At 41.9% G+C, this 25,416-nt stretch overlaps 1 protein-coding gene and 1 long non-coding RNA gene across 51 annotated transcripts in view; one reads left to right on the top strand and one right to left on the bottom strand.

Moving 5' to 3' along the window:
* FOXP1 (forkhead box P1) overlaps window positions 1-6,332 on the top strand; it is a 534,652-nt gene extending 528,320 nt beyond the window's left edge. For all 50 annotated transcript variants that reach the window (XR_014544949.1, XR_014544950.1, XR_014544951.1 and 47 more), the window contains one exon: window positions 1,090-6,332. Coding sequence is in view for 47 of the 50 variants with exons in the window: in XM_083601038.1 (XP_083457164.1) it covers window positions 1,090-1,234 (145 nt within the window). In the remaining 3 variants the exon portion in view is untranslated. The remainder of the gene's footprint in view (window positions 1-1,089) is intronic.
* On the bottom strand, window positions 3,205-23,921 carry LOC310757382. The gene is made up of 3 exons (XR_014545134.1): window positions 23,018-23,921; window positions 22,419-22,617; window positions 3,205-4,209 (listed from the first exon to the last, which is right to left on the bottom strand). It is a non-coding gene; the product is annotated as an uncharacterized lncRNA (long non-coding RNA).
* Window positions 23,922-25,416: the final 1,495 nt, after the last annotated feature.

Raw genomic sequence — 25,416 nt, 5'->3', positions numbered from 1 at the left:
GTTGTTGTGAATATGATTTACGGACAACATTTTTCAATTGTTATCATGCCCGTTTTGTATAATCAACCCTTGTTCCCCCATGGGTTATTCACGTGCTATTCTATAATGAGAAATTTGGCAGATCTCATCTCTTTAGTGCATCCTTAGTGCCCACCACGAGCTGAGGATCATGTTCTGCCTTGTTTACAGCTGACAGTGTTATTATTCTCATTAGGACTCTGCTTTCTTATCATATTGTTGTGTTGAGCGAGCCTTTTCCTCTCCGTTTGTGTTTCCTGGCAGGACTTTTCTTCCCTTATTGACAGTTTGTAAAAATATGCATTAATTTGGAGTTTAAAGCATGTATCATGGTGTCTCTTTGCTGTGTTTGCTTGAAGTTGATTAATGATAGAACCTCACTTGGGGTCGTCCTCTGGAGACTTGCCTCACAGGTTCTGCATGTTAACTAGAGAAGCAGAATACACAGTAACCGATGATTAGCCCAGCCTCCAGAAGCTCAGTGGGCTGATAAACCACTGTTTTGCTTTACAGATGCTTATTTCATTTATTTTTCCGAAGATTGTATTAATCAAGCTAATGTGTCACTCGAGAGCATTTTCCCTAAATCCCACGAAGAAACCTTAAAGAAGCAAAGGCTTGCTTCCTGGTTTTGTTTTCTATTGAATCTTGGCGTTCTTAGGATTTCTCTACCCCCACTCCCCCGTTGCCCTTTGCAGCCAAACTAAGATTCACAATGTGACATGTATTTGTGAAAAAACAGGCGGGGGGGGGGGGGAGAGCTGTGCACCATATCAACCATTAAAAAGGGGGAGAGTTTCAAGAACCTTAGGATCTCTCCCCCCTTTGTCTTCTTCCTCGTTTGGTAGGAGAGATTGTATTTCCAGGTTCTCAGAAACCTTTGAAAAAACAACTCCAGTTGCTGTAAAATGATAGGTGTTTTAATTATACAAAAATAGGTGCTTTATTCTAAAGAACTGAATAACCTTTTTGAATTGTGGGTCACTTTATCTAACCCAAACAGGGTTGGTTTTTTTTTAAAGTAATTAATTGCTCACCAACATTTCCTCTTTCCTTTTCTTACGTTCACAGGCACCCGGTGCATGTTAAAGAAGAACCATTAGATCCAGATGAAAATGAAGGCCCGCTGTCCTTAGTGACAACAGCCAATCACAGTCCAGAGTTTGACCACGACAGAGATTATGAAGACGAAAATGTAAATGAGGACATTGAATGAATATGTCTGTGATGTGATCCTGCAAATGAAGATCACGGGGAGGGAGGAAAAAAAACCATATACTTTAAAATTAGCTGTGAAATCTCTCCCCATTATTGTACAGTCTGGAGGAAACACTTGGTCCATTTTGACAGCTATAAAGTACGTTAACTCTTAGTGCCATCAAGTATCCCATTTGGGAGTATTTTTGATTTTTCTACTTTTTGTTGAAAAAAAACAAAACAAAGGAATTTGTACTCTGTGCATTGGATGGACTTGTTTGGTACTTGGGATTCCCTCTCACAGTCAACATCAGTGTTGTAAATTTGTTCAACCAATTCATTTATCCACAATTTGGCAGCAGACTTTGGACTGCAATTCTTCCAATTTGGGACACCGAAGACATCAAGCTGAGCATGTACACATAATTGCAGATCAAGCCTTTGCCCAGATTTTGAGGATTCCAATGGACAATATTTGCACAGTATCGCATGTTGATTATCACTGCCTTCACTTTTTCTTTCTTTGCTTCCATTTGGGATGGGGAAGTCGTGTGCGTGTGTGCACACGTGCATCTACATGTGTGCGTGCATAAGTGTGTGTGTGTACTGAAGAGGGGTTAAAAGAAAATTCTCCCAATTTTTTTAGTGTATAACTTTGATTTCCCCCCTACTTCTCCTACACCATTTTAAGTTCTGACCTCAGGCCTCAACTGGCCAGAGCCTTTTGAGGCTTAAATGTTTTCTGTACTTTTGTGATGAATGTTAATAGGTGTTTTTATTATACAAAGCTGAATGTCCTTGGAATTGTTTGTAGTTCTTTTTCTACCATTCATTCCAGTTTCCTTCAGATGCCATCATGTTTTCTTTAGCTATGGAAAACATTCCAGTTTGGGCTATATTCCCACTCCTCACCCCCCCCAAAAGAAAAAAGGTTTCAAAAGCTGCTGTAACCGTGTGCAAAGATATATTTGATCAGAAAGAAAGGTAGTTGCAAGAATTGAGAATGAAAGGCAAACCAGCACAAAACAGTATATAGGATGCGGTGCAAATTCATTCCACAGAGCAGTGTACGTTGTTATCATTGTTCAGAGTTTTGTTTCTGGGCTTTCATTTCTTTTTTTTGCAGTAATGGTAAATATTTAGTAACACAAACTTTTAACAGCACAAAAAACACTGAACATACACCATACAGGGTTTTATTATGTCAGAAATGAATATAATCATGGAAAGCTCTTAGCCTTTTAACCTGAGTTTCTGGGACATTTAATGCTTCTGGAAGATCTAAAATACCAATCTGCCTATACGTATTTTCGATTCACGTTCGAAAGTGGGCATTATGGGAGCATTATACGTGGTTAAACAGATTAAACAGTTTGAGAATTGTCTGGTGGTATCCATAAGCTTGAATATAATTTAGGTTTTGGATGCAACTTCTAGGGAGGGCCCACTAGTTGTAAAGTGTTAATAATTTTAACTTTGCAAACTGCAGTTAAGAACATTACACAATACTACACCAACCAGTATCAGAAACTGACAACTTGAAACCTGTGGGTGAATTAGCACTGTTGCAAGTTGCAGCATTCTTCAAAGCAAATGCGGGCAGGCAGCTGCTGTTAGAACATTGGTACCCATTGATCACTGCACATCTAAACACTTTCCATTCTCCAGCCACTTCTCCGTAACTCGCTTATTTATGTCGGACTATAGCTTTTTAATTTCAAACGCCTTTCTGTTTTTTTAATTTATATTCTACTTTTGTACCTTTCCCCCTAAAATTACCAAAGATATTACACAAAGGTAAATTATGTTCTCTGTTATATGCTTTATCTTATGAAGCCAAATATCCTCTTATTGTTGATCAAAGGAGGTGAAAGAATTTAGAAGCAAATGTCAAGATACGGGCTATGGCTAACCTGAGAAGGGAAACTGCTCCTTTATTAGAGTCTAAGTTAGAAGACCAAGTAGATTGCTGAACCAAAGTTGTTGTTGTTTTGTTTTATTTTTTGTTTCTTTACAGGGACCAAATGTATTTCTGTAAAGAAAGACCTTTTAAGGCTAAAGCTATGGAACAGTATTAAGTGGAGGGAGCATGTAAGGACAGCATTTCATCCTGAGAAAACAGGAGAGTAGTCTAATTTTCCTGCAAAACAAAGGAGACGCTTACGTAATATTCAGAAGAACTCTTGCAACTTAAACTGAACCATATAATAGTATCTCCAGAATTTTATTTTCTAACCTTTTGTTTGGTCTCCGGCCTTGCAAATCCTATTCACTTTTGTTAAAAGCAAATTGCAAGGCAATTTCTGTTTAATTTGCTTTAATCTGTGCACAGGACCTTAGAGTGATTGTGACTGTTGTTGTGTTTGGGGTTTTTTTCCCCCCTTTGAAATTTGGTCAGCATCTTCCACGCAGAATAACACTCCTGTCCCCTTGTAAACTTTGGTACCATTCAAATCAATGGGAGATTTTTGCCATTAACTTCAACTGGATGCAAGTTGCTGCATCTTTTACTGACAGTGAAATATATAAAAACACAACTTCCCACCCACCCCCCTTTCCTGATTTTGTTTTAATTTAAAGGAGGGCAGTCTGTGGTCATTTGAAACATTTTGGAAACAAACCGTATTCAGGCAGCGCCATGGCGTGCAGGAGATGGCCAGGGGGGATCACAAGAAGCGATCCCTGTGCTTCAAAACTGAGTGGTTTTGCTGGTTAGCTTGGTATTCCAAAAGGGGATAAAAATCTGGTAGATTAGTTCATTCTCAGCATGTGTAGCTAGACGAGTAAAGATAACAGCATGAGAAACTGTTAGTACGCATACCTCAGTTCAAACTGTTAGGGAATGAGTAATTTTTTTTTAAAAAAACTACATTTCACTCAGTTGCACTTAGTTATATGTCTTGCATGCATAGTCTAAAGACTGTAGCAAAATAATAAAAGAGAAAATGAAATAATAAAAAATTAGACTTACCGTATCTTGCAGGTATCACTGACCTGCAGAAGAACCAAGAGAAAAATCTCAGGCTTTACATCAAGCAAACTTTGCTATTTTTTACAAATTTCTGATTCTGTGTCCCTTTCAATAATAACAATTGTTCCTATAGGGTGGGGTTTATTATGTTGTACATATATAGCCCAATGTGTCTCTGTGATCCTTTTTGTCTTTTGGTGGGTGGGATGGGGCGGCAGGGGAAAGAAATGGGGGGGAGGGAGAAGGTCCTTTTTTAATAAAAAAAAAATCATTCCTCAAAAGGAATAAATGCATACCTGTTAAAACACCCTTTGCTTTTTGTGCAACTGCTTTATATAAACTATACTTTTAAAAAATGCTTTGGGGAAAAAATCCTACTGTATGTAATGGAATTGCAGAATATGCTGCACATATATTTTATTTAGTTATCCTTGCTTTAAGACTATTGGATGACATTTGCTGACATGTGGGAGAAAATCCCAAACTCTTTGTTTTGGTTTTGGCAGATTCCCCCCCCCCCCTCCTTCTGGCTTCTAAAATGTAACATAGATGACAAATGATTCCCAACCCCCCAACCCCAACCCCCCTGTTATGGATCAAATCATTTTTGTACAGGTTTTTTTGTTGTTGCTGTTGTTGCTGTTATGCTGTTTTGTTTTCATTTTAAATACTTTCCCTGCCCCTTCTGTTATTTCCCTACCACTGCCTATTTCTGGCTGTCTTACGGGGCGGGGAAAAGTTGTTTCAAAAAAATGTTTTCTCCTCCTGCAGTAAATACTTTGCATGATGAATTTCCAAGGTCACACTTTCAAAGTTTTATCAGTGAAGTAGTGATTAATAATGGAGAGTGTCAAAAATTATTGAACTTTTGTATAAAAAAAAGAAATACTTTACAAGGTGCCAAGATGTAAAGACAATTTGTTACATGCTCTGTTTTTATTTTATTTTCTCTCTCAAAAGAAAAGCGTACATTATGAAAGTAGTACAGGTAAACCACTGTCAGGAATGAGAGTCGAAGCCTACCTTATCCATACACACACACACAAAATAAAAACCTCTCCATGGAACTGACTGAGCTCTCTTCCCTCCCCCAGCTGAGCTCAGCTGTCAGCTCTGATCACCTGTTCCAGAGCAGGAGGCGGGGATGGAAGAGGGGAAAGTCTTCCTCCCCACATAGACTCCAAATGCAGCAACGTGTCTGCAGCTTTCTGCTGCATTTGCAGACCTCTAGACGGAAATGAATACCCTGCATGTACCCCTAAGGGCTGGATGCAGCGGGTACTCTTAGCAACTTCTTGCACCGACAGTAGAAAGAGTTCCATAGCCAGAACCCTCTTTTTGTGTAAAGTTCATCCCTTCTCTGGATTGGGACAACGCAGTTCAAATGCTTAAAACCTGCTGGATTTCTACATTTGACCAGGGGCAGAAGAAAATGGTGGGGGGAAAGAATCAAGGCTTATGTTAAACTTCAGTAAGGAAATACAATAAATAAAAATGTTTGATTCTCCTTTAGGAGAACCCAGCCATAGCGCCCATGATCAGCTTATCAGGGGTGGGAGAAGGAGGAGATGGGGAGGGGGTATGAATCTACGAATAATACAGATCATTAGATATTTTATATATAAATATATATATAAAAATATATCAAAGTTTTAAAAAATAATTTTGAACTGTTGTAGTTTTCAGAATGCTGACAAGCTACGTTCCTTATAGCATGGAGAATGTGTTTTAAACTCTTTTGGAAAGTTTTGGTATCTTTTTTGCTTAACGTACTTTTTAGATGTCGCGGAAAACTAATTTATCATTCTTAAAAGTCTTGAGAGTTACATTTGCAGACCCGTTCCACGTTTTTAAACAGGCCCAGAGTTAGTAACAGGATATCTCCTTCCCAAAAGCCTTGATGAAAATGGTACAGTCCAGACTGTTAGCATGGTTCTTCATGTGTATGTGCTGCCAGTAACAAGATTCCCCTTTTTTTGTTTTGGTTTGGTTTTTGAGGCATACAAGAAACTCATTCCTTACATCAACTGTAATTCCATCATTCCATGTCTGTTGATGCAGACAATAAAATGTTGTGTAGTCAGTACTTATTACTGACATTATAGCATTCTCTAATGCAATAAAAGTGCTGGTTGTTCACACTGGTGATATTTGTTGCCATGGGCCATGTGTTTTTTGCTTTCCCCGTATGCTGGTGCTGTGCTCAAATATACCACACCTATGTCTACTTGTACCCTTGGAAGTTCATCAGCAGGAGCCTTCCAGCCATTCATAGCTTTAATGGGAGGTGTTGTCCTTCACTGGCACAGGCATATTTTTTAAATTTTTGTTTCCATGTCGGGAAGGAATACAGTGGGTGAAGGTGCCAGTTTTTAATCAAGTCATTGCCTTAAAACCAAACTTCACTAACCATGCAGACTCTGTACCCACCTACTGAGAAAATACGATCAAAACCATCACTTAGAACATGATCCTTTTCACATTTTCCTTGGTGCAAGTCCCACTGAACTTGGTGCCATCCTAAGCTGCCTACTTAAAAGACCCGCTGTTACCCTAGTAAAAACCTGGGAGCTATTTATGGATTTACCCTGAAAAAGGGAACAAACAAATGCAGTAAAACAAAATTGAAGTGCAACTCGTAAAGCTTTTCCAAATTGTCACATCGTGAATACAAATACTTCTGTTATTCATTCAAGCCCAGAACAAACTGACCGGGGGGGGGGGGGGGAACCTTAGACCATATATATGAATGAACAGTGTTGTGGAACTTTTCAGCATGGTACTGTTACAAGCCACCCCAATCTCCACCAGGTGGTAGAAAGAGATTCTAGGGATCTTGGCACTTAACCAGGGTCGCTTCTCCATTGGGAAATCGAGGCACAGTGGAGACTAGTGACTTGAAGAAATATGGTTACACGTATTTGCACCTGACACCTTCAAAGGAGAACATTAAACCCCAAGAGTGGCTCCTCTGAGTAGCTCCTCTCATAGCTCTAGCAAGCTTGGGTTCAAAGCAGCAACCAGTCATGATCGGCAGCCAGCCTCTCTGGATTTGGGTTCACTTTTCTCACACGATGCTCCTCCACTAATGCCAGCAGCTGCCATTTCATGCAGAAGGACACTTTTGGATCCAAAGTCACTATCAACATGCCAAGTCAAGAGTTACTCTGTGCAAACAGTTCCTTCACTCCTGTTTATCTGATCTTCTGATTATGTGCATCTTCCGAATTTCCCACAGGCCATTCAGATTAATGAAGTTGAAGAGTCATGCTGTGAGCTCACAGCAGTTTCATTGATTTCAGTACCATTGGTTTTGGCATAAGTCCTTCACTTAAGAAACACAGATGCTTTGCAAAACTCGATGGCCAATACATTAGGCCACTCTTAAAGAGCATCATTGTCCCTATAGGCAAATTGTAAGGAGGGAGTACAGTCCTCCCACCTCTCTTTGAGTAAGCATACGTTTATCTTCTACATCAAGGAAAATAAAAAAGTGTTTAATAACTAGCAATAGCAGGAACTAAAATTTCAGAGAAAAGCATTTTCATGAATAATTCATTAAAATTTCACATCTGCAAGATTAGTCATCCAAATAAAATGCTAATGTCAAAAACATGCACCGTCTATAATATTCTCATCAAGCAATCTTTTTGCATATAATGATAAATGCTTGAATTAGTAGAAATGATTTTATAAAAATACTCTATCATAACATTAAATGGATGGGGAAAGTTATGTTAATTGATGTCAATAGCGTATTGAACTATTATTGATTTTTCATCAGCTGATGTAACAGCAATGTTATTAGCAGAAATTAATAGGTAATGCACCTTTATGGCTACAATAATACTGGGAATGCGTCCTAGATCTATCTTCCTTCCTTTCATTCCTTATAGTAGATTTTAACTTTTTTCACAAATAGTGTATTTTACACTATGTATATCTAGAGAGAAAATACTCAATTTATTTCACCTGTCAGTTGCAATACAGTGAATAAAGTACAGTAAATTTGTCTATAGAAGACCATAACACTGCAGCGTTCATAATGCTACATTATCAACGCTCTCCACTGCCGGGTTTAGCTGCAACAGGCATAGGCAAAGTCGGCCCTCCAGATGTTTTGGGACTACAACTCCCATCATCCCTAGCTAACAGGGCCAGTGGTCAGGGATGATGGGAGTTGTAGTCCCAAAACATCTGGAGGGCCGAGTTTGCCTATGCCTGAGCTACAACATAAAGGCAGAGCACATGCTTGGCACATCGAAGATCCCAAGGTTCTGTCTCTGGTGGCTCCAGTTAATAGGAGCAGGTGAGCCCACAGGAAGTTGCTGCAGTCAGAGTAGATGATACTGGGCTAGACTGACAAGTAGTCTGACCTGACATAATACACCTTTGCATATTCCTAAGTACAGTGGTACATCGGGTTAAGTACTTAATTCATTCCGGAGGTCCGTTCTTAACCTGAAACTGTTCTTAACCTGAAGCACCACTTTAGCTAATGGGGCCTCCTGCTGCTGCCGCGCTGCCGGAGCACGATTTCTGTTCTCATCCTGAAGCAAAGTTCTTAACCTGAAGTACTATTTCTGGGTTAGCGGAGTCTGTAACCTGAAGCGTATGTAACCTGAAGCCTATGTAACCCGAGGTACCACTGTAAAGAGAATTCCCCTTTGGTAGAATACATGCTTATACGTTCTCTTCAGCATCTATAGGTGGGCTGAAAGGGAAGGTGTGAAGTGGGGCAGAGGACCAACAAAAACAGCTCTTTTTGCCACCACCAGTTCCACTTTCACAGAAACCATTCCCCCCTCCCTAACGTCATCTGTGCCAGCTCTGCATCATGACATAGAGTTGTGCAGTATTGGCTTGGACGGGGAGGAGCGGTGGGCTTCATTGGTGATTGCCCTTTCCATTCCCCCAAAGCTATCTTGGTTGGGATATTGTTACAAAGGTAGCGCATCCACCCATCTCTGCCGAGCAGTGCATGAGATTCCAGAGGGCTCCTGGCACTCACCCAGGGCTGTGTTCCTGTTGAGAAGCAAGACTTGGTGGAGGCTATCATGCCTTTAAGAAACATGGTTTAATTGCACATATTGACACCTTAGTTCAGATGAATGACAGCTCTATTGGCTGCTGCCCTTCAGCTCACGCATGGTGTTCTCCCTTTTTTCTAACAGAAAAACCAGCACTCTCCTGCCTTTCTCCTTTCAAGCCCACAACGGCTTGAGTAACTCACCCTGCGGTTCTGCTGAACCCAAGAATACGAGAAGCCTGGGCATGTGAACCAGGGACTAACTGAATTCCAGCAGATTTCGGCCATGTCCTTGGGACTAAAACTTTGCTTTTCGTTGTCTGAAATGGATGCACAACTAGCTTGTTGATCCTTTGCATAATTGAAATGATGTGGAATGAGCTATATGAAATCATAAATGATTGCTCCTGAAGACTCAACACACAATTTCGAACTAACGAAGCACTAAATTAACATATCCAGATCACGGTACCATTATTGTGGAACACCATGCTGTTTTCATTGACTTCGGTACTGCTATGAACAGCATAAATTTAAGTATTTGCTACTCTTATTTATTTACTTAGCTCCCTTTAATCCTTACGTTGCAGCAACTGGGAAGAACACTCCTCTCGTTACAGCTAGTGCTGAGATAACGTCAGTGTAACTTAGCCAGGATCTTATGTACTTCTGAAAGCAAATAATGCAACACCAGTGCAGACAATGGATTAGAAGATAGCAACTCCAAAAGCCAGTCCCTCAGCACTGACTTACAATGAGGGGAAATAAAGAGTGTTCCCTCAAAAACAGCTGGTAGGGGCATACCCAATCCTCGCCAAGAACTCTTGGGGCAACAGGGTCTTTGCTGGGGATTTGGATTCCCCCCCCCCTCTACATACCAAATGGGGTGCAGGTTTCACTTTCCTGCTTTGACAGCTGCCCTGGTGCACAGGGCATCCAATGCTATATGGGCATTCAGTGGGGAGACACCTGAACCTTCAGGAAACTGAAGTGAGGCTCCGATTCAGGTCTAAAGTGCAGTCCGGTGCATTTCTTCTTCTGTGCATACGCAAGAATAACTTATGAAAATGTACTATGAGCAGCATGAAGAAACACTGCAGCAAGTAGAAAGGTGGAAGTGCTTAAGAGTCAGAAACTAGAATTGGTAGACGATCCTGAACAAAGACAAAATGCTATTGGTGGCAGCCTCAGTTAAAGGATACAGAAATTCCTTACTGGGTGGTTTTCGAAAGCATGACCAACATAATAATTGATATGCATGTAACACTAACCCTAATAAGCATGAATGGTGCACTGTTAGAAAATCGTGGCCACTTTGCTCCTTCACCACTCCCTCTGCTGTTACACTATCATGAGTGAAGCCATGGTTTGGTTTACTGCTAGATGAGAACTGGGGTTCGTGGTTTGTCTCCCGCAAGAACTCATGAGCATGGCATCAACCTAATCATCAACATGACCTCAAAGGCATCAGCTTGTGACAATGTACACCTGTTTGTAGGGAGTAATGTATCCAGGCTCGTCTTTCCTTTGACCAACAATGTCAAAGCTAACACCAATGGCAACCAGCTGTTGCAGGAGTACAAAAGCATCCAAATGCAAAGTTGCAGCAGAACACACACACTGCTCTGGATCAGGGCCCACGTGGCCAACACAAAATTAAATACAGTGGTACCTCAGGTTACATACGCTTCAGGTTACATACGCTTCAGGTTACACACTCCGCTAACCCAGAACCTTAAGAACTTTGCTTCAGGATGAGAACAGAAATCGTACGGTGGTGCGGCAGCAGCAGGAGGCCCCATTAGCTAAAGTGGTACCTCAGGTTAAGAACAGTTTCAGGTTAAGTATGGAGCTCCGGAACGAATTAAGTACTTAACCCGAGGTACCACTGTAATGCTAAGTTCCTGGGCCTCACACACAACCAAGTTAATCAATTATACTGAAACTACTCATCCAAAACAGACACAAACCCCAACCTATTCACAAGCTCTTTATTTTACAATCTCATTTATCTCCATATGTGTCAAATAGCCATATCATTTTACTCTAAAACATTAACTACTTTCTGTTCTTTAAAATCAGCGCCAGCGTGTACTATAGATTTCTGCCAGAATCTGAACAACTACGTTAATATCAGAAAGCGATAAACAAAAACATTTTTTTGTACCTAACCCTATGTATAAAGGCTGACAAGTTAAAGTTACCTCTCAAAATGGTCAAAAGCAAATTTCAGAATGAACAACAAAAGCTGCAGCAAGGTGTTCAAGGCTTCAAACACCTACCCTGTAAAATAAACCTCTCCCCGCACACATCATAATCCAAAAATAAATGCAAATGATTATTAGCTTCAAACTTTTTTGTTTTTTTTTAAAAAATCCTAGGAGCCCCCACCAAATAACTATGGATGTCAACTGATTAAAAAAAAACACATGGTGTATCAGTCTTCTAGCTCTTTGATGAAATAATAAAGTGAAATTGCTTTCTCTTTGCTTTTTGCGGGTGGGGTTTTTCATAAATTTCATCCTGGTCTGCTTTTATGCTGTTTTGGTAATGCTTGTGCCGGTTCTGTGTTTATTGATTGCATTGTATTTGTGTATTTTAACTGATTTTTGTGAACCGCCCAGTTGACTTTGGGTGGTCTAGAAATGGCATAACTAAATAGATAAGACAGGGACTTGCTTCTGAGTAGGTATGCACTGGATTGCAGTGCAAAGCTAAAAGCTTTCAGCCCTACATAGATTAATGCGCGATTCCTTAAATACTTTAAAATGCCACTTTAACATGCACAAAGGAATGCATTCTAAGAAAGTGACCACAACTACTACTACTTATTATGTTGAGTGGTTGACATTAGCCCATTGTGTGTGTGTGTGTGTGTGTGTGTGTGTGTGTACACGCAAAATAACAGTTCTAGAGCTTTGAAAAGCAGTTCAAGCACATTATTTTACTGACTTATGCAATAACCCTGAAAAGTATATCAGTGTTATCGTCTCACTATTGTAGCTGGGATGCTGAGGGACAAGGAGCAGCTTTTATGTCATCTAAAAGTGGTGGTGGCAAGCAAGATTTGTTCCTTAGTCTCCAAAGCACAAGAGCACACCTAAGATTCCTTTGTTTAAATTCAAAACATATACACTGTAAATTGTAAAATGAGCATAAATGTCAGGATTCAGCCACACACGTCTGAATGGCAAGGAACACTTTTGCAAAATCATCTGGTGATACCGACTCTCTGGGCATAATGCAGCAATCATGTTTATTTGGATGTAATCACAGAAGTCAGAAAACCATTTTGTCTTCAAGTTCTAATGCTAATTTGAAGGTAACTGTCCTTTCAAAGATTAATTCCACTCAAAGCAATAACCATTATTTACCAGAGTTTGATGGTTTTATCACTCATCATTTTAGCAAATTTCCATTGAAAATGCTAAAATGGTTCGTCATAAGGCACATAACTGCTTTAGCTGTAAAAATGACCAACACAAGTGCCTGTACTCAAACATTAAATTATACTGTAATTAATAAAGACAGTTAAACTGTCTACTAGCAACAGCAATTTAGGTAGCCACATTTGATTGGCTATAAATTGTAACTACATTAAAATTCCAGAAATATTAGCAATATGGATTGCTTGATGGAAATAGGTGCTGATCACCAACACTCCTGTTTTATAACAGAAGCCCAGGTCATGTTGGCCACAAAACGGGTGCGCGAAGATCAGGCCTAAGCACTTTTAATCTTGTGAAACAAGCAATTACAAATAGTTGCATCGATTTGTTAAAAAGCTTTAGGTGACATAAATTGTTTCCTGTTTAGCTTCTGGCTCTGATACATAAATGTCAGAGAGTCTAATATTAATTAGGGTCAGGGAACAACAAGGGTCGGCTACTGTGGCTTATGATCAGGGCTGCGTCAATCGTTTTGTATGTATGAGAAAAGGCAAGGGGAGCTAACAGACAATGCTGCTCTGGCTCAAAGCAACCGCTTCCTTAGAAAAGGCCCAAAGAAACAGAGCTTTGACTTTAAAGAACAAATGGTGCCATCCTCACATAGACCAGGGTATAGTTTGAAATCTTAGTTGCAGCACTGACTTGCCATGTTAACTTGGGCAAGTCTCTTTTTCCCCTAAGCCTCAGATCCCCATCTTTAAAATGGCAATAATAAATCACTTCATAATGGTTGTCATGAGGAAAACATGGGAGTTGTTGCTACTGCTGTGTGTGCGCGTCCGTAACTGAGTGAGCATGCAAGCAAGTATGAACAGACTTGGGGTAGCCAATATGGTATCCACCAAATGCAGCTCCCATCATCCTTGACAAGAAGACATACTGGCTGGGACTACTGGGAACTGTGGATCACATCATCACGAGGGCACCACTTTCAATGCCCCTGGTCGTCTAGCTCTAAAGAACTTCACTCCTCTGTTGAGTTGCACCCTGTCCTGCTGCTGTTCATAACTTTACTGGTTGTGGCTTCTTAAGGGAAAAGGGTCGTAGCTCAGGGATGCATGCAAAAGATCCCAGGTTCAGACATCTCCAGGGAGGCATAAAAGCATTGGGGAGTCGCTATCAGCCAGTGTTGACAGAAGTACTAGGCTAGCTGGATCCAGGGTCTCATTCAGTATATGGCTGCTTCCTATGTCTCTGTCATGCTTTGAGTTTCTCAGCCCTTGCCAGCAAACGCCACTGCTGTGGACTGCAGACAGTGAAGCTCACAGTAATGGCTCTGGCTTCTATGATGAGAATGATTAAGCTGCTGGATGTGGGCAATGTGTAGGCTTCTCCCTGCGGTGAGTGTAACATCTAGACTGGGTGATATTGGAGGCATAAGGCATTTTGCTTGTATAGGTAAAGTAAAGGGACCCCTGACCATTAGGTCCAGTCGTGGCCGACTCTGGGGTTGCGGCGCTCATCTCGCTTTATTGGCCGAGGGAGCCGGCGTACAGCTTCCGGGTCATGTGGCCAGCATGACTAAGCCGCTTCTGGCAAACCAGAGCAGTGCACGAAATTGCCGTTTATCTTCCCGCCGGAGCGGTACCTATTTATCTACTTGCACTTGACGTGCTTTTGAACTGCTAGGTTGGCAGGAGCAGGACCAAGCAACGGGAGCTCACCCCGTCGCAGGGATTCGAACCACTGACCTTCTTATTGGCAAGTCCTAGGCTCTGTGGTTTAACCCACAGTGCCACCCGCGTCCCTTTGCTTGTATGTGGCTGCACATTTCTGCCTGTGTACAACCTGGCACCCACGCAGCTCAACAGTTAACAGGGAATACATATCCAGATAGGCATATGCAGTGCACCCTGTCCCTGCCAAGCTTCACCCTCACTGGTATACACAGGCCACCTCCCTCACTTGCAGATGGGCGAAGTTGCTACCTAACCGTGTCGGAAGCCAATCTTACTCCTGCCGTTTTTGAGTGCGGGGCAGTATTCCGTGAGGAGCTGCACATGTGCACAAACCAGGCACATAATTGGTCGGATGGGGTGCTCACACAATAGATGATGCTCTAGGATTCCAAAACAATAACATTACATGGGGAGTCATTATTTCAGGGCCGTATTAATTTCACGCTTCCGTTGGATAAATTACAGCTCTTTTCATATAACGCTGGATCCCATAAATACTATTTTTTTTAAAAAGCCAACAACACTCCAACAAAAATACTGTTTATAAAAAGGCCCTTTTGCTTCACAAAACACATCACTTTTGCATGTGGAAATTAACCTCATATTATCGTCTGGAATGCATTTGAAGACTTCTATGCTAATTTTTTTAAAAAAACTTTCTCCCTTCTCCCCTAAGCGGAGCGGCGCAGGTTATTTACTCAACATAAATCAAATGTATCATGTACAATGTTTTCTTTAGATTGGCGGGCAACAGAGAAAAATACAGTTAAAAAAAAATCTGGAGAAAATTTATTAAATATGATTTTCACTGTAATAGAATATTAATGGAACCCAATGCTCATTTCCCATTAAGCTGATCTCTTTTTAATACACACATGCTTTTTATTATTTTGCACTCATGCGAAAATTCCACATTCAGAGACTTTCCATCTACTTAGGAATGTCTCTGGCGAAGGCAGAGTAAGAAATATTGAACCGGGGCAGGCGGGGGGGGGGGCAGGGAGAGGGAAGGCAACAAATACCTAGTGATAAGAGGTAGTGCACCACAGATAAAATAAAGCCCCCCCCCAAAAAAAATGGCAATGAAATAACAAAGGGTAAAAAGCATTCAACCCAGGAAGGGAAGCTACAGAAACAATTATATTTTAAATCCTCTTTTCTTTCTCTGCTACTGCTTAGATGAAAATGTTTGATTTGCAACATAAAAGATTCATTAATTACCACTTCAATATTTAAAGCTATTTTTCCGACTAACAGGAGCAGATAAAGCACTGCAATAAAACCACTAATAAAAATTGGAAAATACTTCTAACGAAGTTTACCAGGGTTGGGGAATCCTCAGGCTCAACGGTTCTCAAAAACTTTTCTCACATGAAAAGTGATAGAAGCTCTCCAGTTATAAGCAGCGCTAACCGGAACCAACCACGAACACCTCCCTTGTTCTCTTAGAATGGCAATAGCGGCCAATTGAGAGGTGTTGAAACTACAAGTTCCAGATGGAAAAAGGCCTGGCAAATAAATAAATAAATAATAATTCTACTACTATCCTGGCTTCTGCTTAAGGATCCAGTTCTTGGATTCTAAGCATGCAGAATTCCAATCTGCAGCTCCTAAGCCACTGGGTCATTCTCCAGGATCAGATTCCATACTCTTAGCTCATATTCCTCCTAATAACCCTGCCAAGAGGTCTCTGTGGGGCAATTATTATTATTATATAGACTTGTTAGTTTCTTGCTACCTGGAGGTCCCTAAGTGACTTACAACACATTTCTTCTTCATGTGCCTCCTCCACAAGAGGCCCAGAGGGCAGCAACACAAAAACGGGCCTTTTCTGTGGTGGCTCCCCACTTGTGGACTGCTCTCCCCAGGGAAGCTTGCCTGGCGCCTTCGTTACATATATTTAGGGGTTAGGCAAAAACATTCCTCTTCTCTCAGGCCTTGGGATGATTAAACAACCTATGGCCTTTTAAACCGGGCCGGTGTTATAGAAACTCAATCAATAATTATCATAATAATTTAAAACATAAACATAAAAATATCATATAAAAACAGAAAAAAACAACCACCGTAACAGTCACAGGAAGCTTGGGCAGCACACTAGAAACAAAATATTACCTTAGTCTCAAAAGCCTTGGAGCAAATATAAGTATTTAAATGGCACCAAAAAAATGTCAATGAAGGTGTTAGGTGTACCTCACTGGGGAGAGCATTCCAGAGACAGGAAGCTCTCTCCCTTGTCACCATTCTCAGAGGGAGACCTGAAGGAGGGCCTCAGAAGAAGATCTAAGCGTCTGGGTATATCCATACTAGGAGGCTATACTGTGCTAAATAAATCAAAGGCCTGACTCAGTATTTTTTTTAAAAAAGGTAAAGGACCCCTGACAGTTAAGTCCAGTTGCGAACGACTCTGGGGTTGCGGCACTCATCTCGCTTTACTGGCCAAGGGAGCAGACGTTTGTCCACAGACAGTTTTTCTGGGTCATGTGGCCAGCATGTCTAAGCCGCTTCTGGTGAAACCAGAGCAGCGCACGGAAAAGCCGTTTATCTTCCCACCAGAGCGGTACCTATTTATCTATTTGCACTTTGACGTGCTTTCAAACTACTAGGTTGGCAGGAGCAGGGACTGAGTAACAGGAGCTCACCCCGTCGCGGGGATTCGAACCGCCGCCCTTCCGATCGGCAAGTGGTTTAGACCACAGCGCCACCCACGTCCTTATGACTCAGTATTAGGTAGCTTCAATAAGAAGCAGGGATGTCCCAATGGTATCAGTAAACTTCTGTATTCTAGACACTGAGCCAACTTGCCTGAGCCATCTTGCAAGGCAGACAAAAATGTTATTACTCTGATGGGCACATAATAGATGAAACACTGTGGTGCACAACTGGACATCTTCATCTGCCCCAGGTGCAACAAAACATTTCTCCCCATCCACAGCAGTCACTGTAACTCTCCAACAGCTTGTCTTCACCCCAGGAGGTGCACTCTCCCACTGTCTCCCAAGGCAGACAGATGCCAACCAGATGAGCCCTCATTCAGGTCAAGTTATTTGGAAGCTTCTGAGATTAATTCTGTCTTGAAATAATATGTTTCAATAGGGCTGATTATTTGTTGCTTCTTTAAATAAAATGGGGCAGATGTGTGGATAGTGTGATTCTAAAGTCTAGTCACTAGGTGGCACTAGACTTTGTTGTATCTGAGTGGACTCAGGAGTTTCCTGTTACTCTTCTGTTCTTGTTTTTAGAGAGACAATGCCATTATTCTCCAGTTCCCTGACCGGGGTATTAGACAGGCTCCCTCTCAGCCTTCTGTGGAAGTGTGGGACATTTTCCAGACCTCTGAGTAGCCCTGCCATAATACAGGCTGCTTAATATTTTAATTGGAATGATCTTATGCATGAAATGTCCAGTTAATTTCCCCCCAGCTCATTTTTTCCCACCCACTTTCAGAGTAAAGGCAGGCCCAATCTTAATGTACATAATTCTTTGGGAATCCATCTGATCATGCATGAGACCCATGCTACACGTTTATGGTTGTTTTGTAAAGTCTTAAGAATACAGTTGGAATGGCTATCACAATCAAACCACCCCCCGGCGCTTCCTGGCTCCCATTTATGGCTTTAACATTTGTAGAATGAGGTTTTGAATTGCTCGACGCAAAACAAAAACACATGATAAAAATCAGGTGATAGGCTGCTTACTGTAAAGTTCATTTCCCCTCCAAAGTCCTTCTTTAATTATGAAAGCTGCAGAATCCATTTCCTTTTGGTGTGCAAAAAGGTGTGTAATTAAACCATCAGCATAATACCTTTCTCCATGTAAAACCTGCACTTATGAACTTTAACTGCTGAATAAAAATGCCTATTACATGACCATTAAGTATTATGAATAAAGCGAGTCATTGTAGTACTTGATTAATTTTTATGCACTAAGCTTTGTGTTCAGCAGAAATTTGATTTCCATTGGTATCTATATCCCAGAGGCTTATGGGGTTTTCTGGATCAGTCTCCCATCCCTTATTCTCTCTGAGTATACTGCTACTTTACGTACATCCTAACCCTAACTCAGGAAGCTATGATCTCCAGTTGCTTTATTTCACTTCTCAACTTTGTTTTCCACCTTCCCATCACTATGGCCCAACCAAATATAAGTGCGCCATACTTAAATATTTACCAGCTTTGACAGTTACGACCTTTCCTGGAGCAGAGGACCTTGACCACAATAGTTCGGGCACCAGCTACTTCAAGACTGGATTACTGCAAAAGAGCAAGACCCTGCCAGCATACGACACCTCTGCTCAGAGCTCTGCATGATTTGGCAAACTGTTACCAGGCCAAGTTCAAAGTGTTGGTATACAAAGCCCTTAACAGCTTGGGGTCAGTTTACTTGTGCGTTCCATTTACCCAATATGTGTCCACTTGACCTCTTTGATCTGCAAGACTGGCAGTGTTACAGGTGCCACACAGTGCTCGCTCCATGTAAGACATCATTATTTTAGTGTGGCAGCACCTAGACTTTGGAACCCCTGGCCTACTGACAGTTTCCTGTGCTGTATTATTTTTGGCATCTGCTTAAAACATTTTTGTTTAGGCAAGCCTATCCAGGCACACGTCTTACATCTCTTTTTAATTTTAATTAAAATGCTTTGTGGGTTTTTAAATAAAAAATATTCCTTTTCATTGATAATTTTCACATTACTTATAAGCTGCATGGAGGTTTTGTCACAATCAAGCAGTATATTTTGTTAAATAAACAAATAACAAACAAATAAGCAAAATGCCCACACTGAAATAGGGGTTTTATGCTTGCAAGACAAAATCCCTTGTCCAGCAGATGTAACGGAGAACTACCACATCCAGACAATTGTTTGAACAAAATATACAGCACAGGCAGAGGTTGTGTTGCAGAACTGTTCTCAAAAGCCCATCTTTTCTTGCCTGCCAAATCATACAGAACACATACTTTTGAGCAAATTATTAAAAGGTGAGTTTTGCTGTATTGATCTTGGTTATTCTGGTATTGATCTTTATTTGCCTACTGTTCCCTGGCCCTGCTCTCACTTCTTGTACTTGCAGTGCACTGAGAAATGTTCTACAGGATTTGTGGTGTATGAGAGCCAAGCTCTCTAAGGGCTTGAGGCAGAAACCATCATTACCCCTTCAAATAAACCTGCTCAAGGCTCTTTGAGGCCCAGTGGTTAGAGTAATGGATTTGAGCTTTGAACGTCTTAGTTCAACCTGCTGTTCAGCTCGTGATCTATAAAAACGGGTTACAATCCTAAACAGGATTGGCACTGCAAAGCAATTTACATACCCAAACCCTGCTCCAGAGAACATGAACTATGCAGGGAAGCAGAAATCTACACGTGTATTGGGAACTACAAGTGTTAATTTTAAAGTCGGTTGTGCATGCAGACATTGAAATAATCTGTCATTATAAATAGGCTGCACACTACAATGGGCGTTCCCATCTACGTCTGGATATGAATGGGCATTTTGATGTGCTCCAGATGTGTGGCAGATCGTGCTGAAAATTGCCTATCCATAATGCTATGGAGGACAATGACAAACCTAGAGACATCACCTTGCTGACAAAGGTCCATATAGTTAAAGCTATGGTTTTCCCAGTAACAATGTATGTAAGTGAGAGTTGGACCATAAAGAAGGCTGATCGCCGAAGAATCGATGCTTTTGACTTATGGTGCTGGAGGAGACTCTTGAGAGTCCCATGGACTGCAAGAAGATCAAACCTCTCCATTCTTAAGGAAATCAGCCCTGAGTGCTCACTGGAAGGACAGATCCTGAAGCTGAGGCTCCAATACTTTGGCCACCTCATGAGAAGAGAAGACTCCCTGGAAAAGACCCTGGTGTTGGGAAAGATGGAGGGCACAAGGAGAAGGGGACGACAGAGGACGAGATGGTTGGACAGTGTTCTCGAAGCTACCAGCATGAGTCTGACCAAACTGTGGGAGGCAGTGGAAGACAGGAGTGCCTGGCGTGCTCTGGTCCATGGGGTCACGAAGAGTCAGACACGAATGAACAACAACAACAATGCTATGGAGGTAACTTTCATGTAAAGTTCCCTGCAAGCTGCCATGAGTTCAGGGACTGAACCCCTGGGCCCTGCTGTGATAGTCTCCAGATAGATGTTTTTGACCCCTTACTGAATCTCACCACCAGAAACATGTTTTGTTTCATCATTGTCTTGGCCTCTTGACTCTTCTAATAACCTGTTTTTTGATTTTTAAAAAATGTTTGTGTGCACACACACACATTTACTTGGATTCATTAACACCCCACAAAGAGGTATTGCTTCTCCCATAGCCACAGCCTTGGATTCCAGCAGAAATCAGGTATGGTTCTGTCTCTGCCTTTCCAGCCTACAGCTTTTGCATGCAGCTTCTAGCTCACACAACTCAGCTTCCCACTCTGACCTTTTGTCTTTCAAAGTAAGAGACAATAAAACAAATTGTCCAGTAGCACCTTACAGACCATTTCTGAAGAAGTGTGCATGCACATTAAAGCTTATACCCAGAACAAACTTAGTTGGTCTCTAAGGTGCTACTGGACAGTTTTTTTATTTATTTTGACTGCGTCAGACCAACACAGCTACCTACCTAAGTTAGAGACAGTTGAGGGAGGGCAGCCCACCCATTCCCCCTCTGGCACAGAGCCACTCCCTTTGTTCCCTTAATATCTCATCTTTAGTGAGCCATTACTAGGCTGGCCTGGCTATTCCAGTGACCGAACCTGTGCTGGATCCAGGAATTAGAAGGTTTGATTAGATTTTAACACCCGCTGGATCCAGGGATTAGAGGGGTCTGGCATTCCACGCCCCCAACTCATAACATTATGTTTATTTTCACTATTCAAATCCTTTCCAAGTTTTGTCTCTTAAATGTCGTTTCACCAATCTATTCCTTGAGCAAAAAAGCAGGTTGGAAAGCGGGGGAAGGGGGAGAGAGAGAAAGGTTTTCCCACTCCCAAGCGCGTGTCCCACTGTTCTGCTTCTAGATAAATGTTCAGTTCAGAAGTCTTGATGAAATTACCAATCAAGCTGCCTCTCAGCTTCACTCCGTCGTTATGTTTGTCTTAATCAGGTGGCTGGGGGAGCAATTTTTCATTTGCAGCAGGTGGTTGTTTACACATTAGATAAACTCCCATCCTTAGCAAGCCTTGGCAGGGGTGTTTGCGCTTTGCTTCAACATCTGCTGCTCCTTCTCTCACAAGCACACAGATCAAGGAACGCTCCACACACCCCCCCCCCCCGGCTCCGCTGATGGAAATGATTCCTAGTTTAGATGAGCTGAAACACAAATGTCATGCTTAGCGGTAAACATTTGTGTTGAAAAGTTAGGGTGCGGCAGTAATTAGTTTTGCCCTGTTCTGATCCCCTCTCTTACCACCCCCAAAATCTGAGTTCTTCGTATTTACTCCTTCAGGATTCCTGAGGTTAGCAAATTAAGAATGCAAACGGGAACAGAACTGGAACAGCCTCACAATTTTTTCAAGGCTCCCTTCCCCACCCTCTCTCACAAACTACTTGGTTAAATAGGCTGCCCTGTTCTAAACTGAATGGGCTTAGACTTGCAATCTGAAGACACTCCGCCCCAAAAGAAGAAATGGAGAGCTCCTGCACTTAACAGAGGCTCTGCAGCTGCAATTAATAACCTCATCTCCTTTCATATTCTCTTTCACTGCTGTGATCATGTCCTGTTTGTGAGCTTTCCTTGAGCATCTGGGTGATCCCTGTAAGAACAGAATGCTGGGCCAGAGAAACCTTTAATTTGGAGGGGCTCTTTTTATGCTCTTGTGTTCTTACCCTGTCATATTATATACACGGCACATCCTGCAGTGGAGATACCAGAATTGCACCTGAGCTAGGAACCAGCTGAGGCAATATATAGGAGCATTAAAACACGCAATATTCCCACCCTGATAAACATGTATCTTCAGCTGCATCTGCACAATAGGGTTTCAGCACTTGTGACCAGCAATGTTTTGCAAAGTGGTTTTGCTTGCAGCAGCCCTTCCCAGACGCGGCACACTGTTTCTGACCACAGTAAACCTATTTCTCACCTCAGGAGCTTTGTTAAGAAGCTGCTGCACTCTTTCATTTAGCTTCTCCTGTCCCTGTGGCTGCTTGCTTAGGGCATGGACAGCTGACCTCAGTTCTTCTGCTTGGGCCCTCACCGTCTCTGTGGTTCCACATGTCTCGAGAGTGCTTTCAAGTGCAAGATGTTCTCCACACGGCAGCCTTTCTCATATTGTGTTCTCCCTAAAGCCACAAATAATCCTGTTTCTGATCAGAGACTCCCAAAGGCCCAAGGGTTTTTAGATCTGCAACGTATTATGCTTTACTTTCGCCCATTCTCTGAATGCCTGTAAATCTATCAGATTCTCTCTTGGGGGGGGGGGGAATAAACAAAACTCCTCAATTTTTGACATTACTGCACTGAACTTCATGTCTTCTCCTTCTGCAAACCAGAAGTTATAGTAAACCTTCAATGCTTACTCTCCCACCAGATGCAAAGGTATTATTTTTATTTTATCGGGTCTCCCTTCAGTTCCTGTGGCTCTCAGAGTTCAAATCTTTTCCTGAATTTTCTCCCGTTTTCTGCAACATTCCCATGCATTTGCAGGTTGGATGGGGGTTGTTGTAAAAGATCCATAGTTACCTTAGTGCTGTAGAAGCTGGTGTTTCTGCTGCTAGACTGAGACCAGGCTGCAGTTTTTTGGGTGAGGCCCTTCTTGCCCACAATACTCAGCTGCCCTCCATTTCTGACACCCTTAACACCAGTTAAGGGTCAATATCTTAAAGCAAGAGAAAACATACTGGCCTTATTAAGCAACTTTACAACAAATGCTAGTTTCCTTCTGGAACCTTCTCAGCCAGGCAGGCTCCACCCACTCACACCGAGCCCTAGGGATCATCTCCCAACTCCCATCCCCATGTTTTTGTAAGGAAATGTCTCTAAAATTAATACAGTCACTACAGTGTGGCGACAGACAAGTGTGCAGTCATTCCTAGTGTTGATTCTGATTTCCCCACGGTTCCTGGTATCTTCTTTCTTTTCAAGCTCCCAAGGGTCCCTTTGAGAAGGAACAGGACCTTTGTGGGAATGAAGCAGATGGTGCCTTGTATAACTGAGGTGATTCTTATTCTCCTCTTTCTCTTGATCCATTTATCAGACAGTGATTAGAACAAGCTCTGACGTTTAGGAACACAGCAAGCAGCCTTATATATGCTCCATCACTGAACTACTGCCCTTCCCCAAGTCTTTCTCACGTTCCACGTTTCTCTGTTGTTAGCTGTGTACACAGTATACCTTTCAAGCATATTTGAAGCATATTTCACTGCCCCCTCTCCCTCAAAGAATTCCGGGCATGGTAGTTTGTTAAGAGTCGCTGGCAGTGATAACTGTGAGGGGTAAACTACAGTGCCCATAATCCTTTGAGGGGGAAATGTTTTTTAAAGGTACAGTGTGAAAACAGCCGTTCATGTGAGGCTCTTTAGTCACACCTATTTTCTTGGCTCTCTGGTATTGCAGGCTTTTAGTGAACAGTAGGCCATTACTCATGAGCTGAGCTCACTCTGGATCAGCTGAAAAGTCTGGGGATATTTTGAAGTCATTGCAAAACACATACTTATCAAGCCAATGCTTACTTGAAAGCATACTTATCAAGCCCAAGAACATGAAATATATAGGGTTGGATCCAGATTTACGAGGGACTTAAATTGTTAATGACTCACGACTAACAACAATTGATTTCAGTGATCTTACTCTAAGTATGACCAAGTCTAGATTGAACCAAGTATGTATAACTTGCGTGGCAATCCTATACACACTTTCCTGGGAGTAAATCTAATTTAGTTTGGTAGGATTTACGTTGGAGTAGACATGCCAAGGACTGAACTGCTACCATATAAATATGGGATGTTTTCTTTTATAAACACAACAATGTACCCCAGCATCAGACGTGATGTTGCACCCTGATAAGGTGTGTGTGTGTGTGTGTGTGTGTGTGTACTCTAGTGCACCCGTTAAGTTGGATACATAATTCCTTACATGTTCAGGCTAAGTGAAGCCTAAATGGCAAAGAGCTCTCTTGTTTGATAAGGGGGGATAACTTTAGAGCAGGGGTCAGCAGCCTTTTTCAGCAATGGGCTGGTCCACCATCCCTCAGACGGTGGGGTGGGCCAGACTATATTTTGAAAATAATAATAATGAACAAATCCCTATGCCCCACAAATAACCCAGAGATGCATTTTAAATAAAAGGACACATTCTACTCATGTAAAAATACACTGATTCCCGGACCATCTGTGGGCCGGATTGAGAAGGCGATTGGGCCGCAACCAGCCCACAGGCCTTAGGTTGCCTACCCCTGCTTTAGAGAGTTCATACAAACTGATCTGAACTTGCAAGCAGATGTTGAAGAAGCCACTGGTGATATTTATGTTCCTAATTTGACAATGCTAGGAAGCTGGAAGGAAGGAGAGGTTTCTTAAGGTTCCTTAATTTCATTCTGTGTCCTCTTCAACCTATGCTTTTATGTAACTAACATTCCCCTATTCCCTCCTGATATGTGTGCCTCATTCTGAGTGGGCACTGTTTCACCCTAACAGATGGGCCTGAGCATTTGCATGCCAGAGAACCATTCCATGCATCAAGTTTATTAGAAGACAGCTTGTCACACAAGGATGTTGAAAAGTCCCCTTTGCATATAGCAACATCACCCAGGAGGAGGAGAACTGACTCATGTGGTGCCCTCCCTTCCCACAAGGTCTTCTTCAGTTTATATGGTATTTAGCATTTTATCCAGTCTCACTTTGAAAAGCCAAAGCAAATGCCTAATGCGAGTTTCTTTACTGAAACTGTTGGCCGGACTTAATCTGCACACGGATATTTTCCATTGGGGGACGCCACTGAAAATGGCCTCCATATGCTCAATGATAATCCTAGTGGTGCAACAATAAAACTGCTAGCACATTTGCAAAGCTAAGCAGGGTCAGGTATGGTTTTAACTTGGATGGGGATCCATGAGTTGAGATTCCAGCATTGCAGGAAGGTTG

The sequence above is a fragment of the Podarcis filfolensis genome, assembly GCF_964270895.1.
Source record: "Podarcis filfolensis genome assembly, chromosome: 2".
NCBI classification, from domain to species: domain Eukaryota; kingdom Metazoa; phylum Chordata; class Lepidosauria; order Squamata; family Lacertidae; genus Podarcis; species Podarcis filfolensis.
The sequence above is the reverse complement of the archived record's forward strand: the minus strand, read 5'-3'. Positions and strand labels throughout refer to the sequence as shown.